The sequence below is a fragment of the Pipistrellus kuhlii genome, unplaced genomic scaffold (assembly GCF_014108245.1).
Source record: "Pipistrellus kuhlii isolate mPipKuh1 unplaced genomic scaffold, mPipKuh1.p scaffold_m20_p_13, whole genome shotgun sequence".
NCBI lineage: Eukaryota > Metazoa > Chordata > Mammalia > Chiroptera > Vespertilionidae > Pipistrellus > Pipistrellus kuhlii.
This window is the reverse complement of record NW_023425438.1, coordinates 50,279,189-50,282,060: the sequence shown is the minus strand read 5'-3', so window position 1 is coordinate 50,282,060 and position 2,872 is coordinate 50,279,189. Positions and strand designations below refer to the sequence as shown.

The window sequence follows — 2,872 nt, the reverse complement described above, 5'->3', positions numbered from 1 at the left end:
ACCCATTTATGAAATCCTTATTTATTTTAAATATGTCTATAAGTTAGGAAATTTCCTGTGTCTGATTTATAGGGATGTGCTTATTTTTTTAACATATATTTTTTATTGTCTTCAGAGAGAGGAGAGGGAGGAGAGAGATTGAAACCAGAAAATCACTGATTGGCTGCCTCTTGCATGTGCCACACGGGATGAATTGGCAGCCCGGGAATGTCCTGATGGTGAAATCAAAACATGACCTCCAGGTTCATAGGTTGACATTCAATCACTGAACCATGCCAACTGGGCAAGGGATGTGCTTATTTTAAATGGAAAAGAATATAGTTTAAGTCTATGTTGAAGAAAAAATACCCCCCTACATAAATGTGTAACTATGAATAGTGATTTTTAAAAAGTTTATGACACTTGTTCACCTCAGGTAGAATGACTTCAATTATACATATTTTTGTTCCATATTCAGAGTTACAAGCATTTATTCCTGAGTCCTGGAACAGCATCATCATCAAAATTGCAGGTAAGGGGTTGGGGGTTGTTGAAACATGTATTTCCGTGAGTGAACAGTTTGTTATTTCTAAGGTACATGACTGGCATCATAACCTCTCTCAACCTTTTCATTGCCAATTTTTGCTACCATGGAAAAAGTCACTTCTCCATGAGATAATATTTTTAGGGGAAAACCAACACACATTTATGTAGGGCCAGGGGTAGGTAGCTAGAGGAGAAATAGTGACAGAACTGGGGACACAGAACCACAGTGTGAAGAGGCAGTAAGCAGAAAATGAGAGAACGATTAGGAGTGGCATAGGGTGGGTGAAACTACATAAGCACCTAGACAGGCCCAGGGGGGTGAGCAGCCTATACCCGAGATGAACAAGGGGCAGGGATGACAGAACATTGAGGTGAGAAAGGAGAGGGAGATGAGTGGATCAGGGTTCCACCTAAGTAATGGGAAACGCCAACAGTCAGGGGGCACCATGTGCCTTAAGAAACCTGCCTTGTCTCCAAGAGCCTCAGCTCCGGAGCCTCTTGGTAACTTGGAATGAACAATGGTGACTAGGATATTTCAGCAAACTGCAGCCCAGATGGGACAGAGCTCTCAGCACCTGCAGGCCAGTCCTTGAGGACTGCATTCACAGAATGAACATAAGGTTGGAACCAACAAAGCATAATGGCTCCAGGGAAATAGATAAAAATAAAGCTTTCTGTGGAAACAACTTTTCTGAATTTCCCTGTGTTAACATGGTGCTGCTATTAAATTGGCTAAGACAAAAAATTAATCTTTACAGGAACAAGCAAGAGCAGTGTTCTAGAAAATACCTCTTGCAAATCTACAGTAACCAGGGACATGGTCCTTCACTCTTGATTTTTACATATAGTTTGGATTTATCACTAAGCTCTATCCAAGAGGGTTTCTCCTTCACATGCACATTCCATATGCTCCAGAAAGTGCAAATGTCTTATATGCATCACTCTTACCTCAGTTATTTTTACAGCCTTTTCCTTTCCTGATCAGGTTCTGTAAAAAGACTCATAACCATGCCCAAGCCAACTCTGCTTTGCAGTTGTGCCACGGAAACTAGCATGGATTCCTTAAGAAACAAGGTATCTGCTTAAAAATGCTAATATATCGGGTTTGAACATGCAGATCTCTTGATGCAGTGAAAATGTATGGCAGGCAAGATATCCCTCGTCCTTTTAATAAAAGTTTCAAAGATGTTTAACATTTTATTTTAAAAATAAGATTGATTCATAAAGTGAAGAAGTGATTTCTATCCATCTTCAACAAGCTGTTGGGAACAGAGAGGAGAAAAAAAAAAAGAGAGAAATAATCATTAACTTCAAATTATCCTAAAGTTAAACTATGAACTACAAGCTCTGGTGTTAACGGTAAGAAAACGGACACCCTGAGCGCCTGCACAGCTCGGCTGAAAAAGCCACGACTGGGTGCAAGCCTCCTGACTTCAGGCCCTCTCCCTCTCCAGTCGGCCAGGCTGCCAGTAACCCAAGGGCCCCGGCTGCAGAGTACAAAACACAGCGCAAGGACGATGGTGCTAACAAGGACATTGCTGCAAAGACTGAGGAGCGGCGAAAGGGTGGCAGGGACATCTCGGTCCACTCTTTTTTCCTTTCGCTTTTCCCAGTATTTACATTTTAGGCTGAATGCAGCGACACTGCACGTGGTAAGGAATCCGCAGTAAACACGCGCCATGAACTAAGACACCGGTGCACGTTACTGGGGGAAAGCAAAGCTCCCTCCTCTTCTGGGTGTCCGCGGGAGCAGGCCGCCTCCTGTGAGCAGCCCCGACACCCGCCCCGCTCCCAGTGGCCCTCGGACTCGGAGCCTCTGTAAGCACTGCTCACCGGCCCTGCGGGGAGCCTGGCTCGGCGGCGGGCTGGGGGGCGCCTGGCTCAGGCGGGAGGCCCCGCGCGGGCCAGGCGAGGAGGGCGCGCGGCGAGGCGGGCGCGTTCAGGCCAGGTCCAGTTTCTTCTGCGTCACCGCCAGCTGGTCCTGCAGCCTCCGCTTCCTCCAGTCCAGGTAGCGCCTCCGCAGCCGGTTCGCCTGCCAGCCCACGAGCACCCCGGAGGCGAAGGCCAACAGCACGGACAGCTGCAGCTTCCTCTCGGACACGTCCGCCATCGCGGCCGCCGGCTCGCGGAAGGGCCTACGGCGCGCGGCGGGGCCCAAGGCGCGCGCTCCTGGGGGCGGAGGAGGAGAGCCCGGCGCCCCCTGCTGCGCGGTGACGGACCTGCAGCGCCTGTGACCGAATCTGTGACTTGGGACCTCCTGTGATCACTTTGTTACACAAAACTCCTTGCCAGACTGCAGACTCTCCTTGGGCTGGATGAGGTAAGCAGGCATGATGGAGAAGCTCAA

At 48.5% G+C, this 2,872-nt stretch overlaps 1 protein-coding gene across 1 annotated transcript; it reads right to left on the bottom strand.

Moving 5' to 3' along the window:
• Positions 1 to 1,709: 1,709 nt before the first annotated feature.
• Positions 1,710 to 2,657, bottom strand: MTLN (mitoregulin). The gene is made up of 2 exons (XM_036436068.2): positions 2,359 to 2,657; positions 1,710 to 1,784 (listed from the first exon to the last, which is right to left on the bottom strand). Exon 1 carries the CDS (start codon positions 2,633 to 2,635, stop codon positions 2,465 to 2,467), a length of 171 nt encoding a protein of 56 aa, XP_036291961.1. The 5' UTR covers positions 2,636 to 2,657; the 3' UTR covers positions 1,710 to 1,784; positions 2,359 to 2,464.
• Between the last annotated feature and the right edge of the window lie 215 nt (positions 2,658 to 2,872).

Coding starts and splice junctions, on each gene's coding strand:
- MTLN (XM_036436068.2), bottom strand. CDS start 2,635: ATGGCGGACGTGTCCGAGAGGAAGCTGCAGCTGTCCGTGCTGTTGGCC.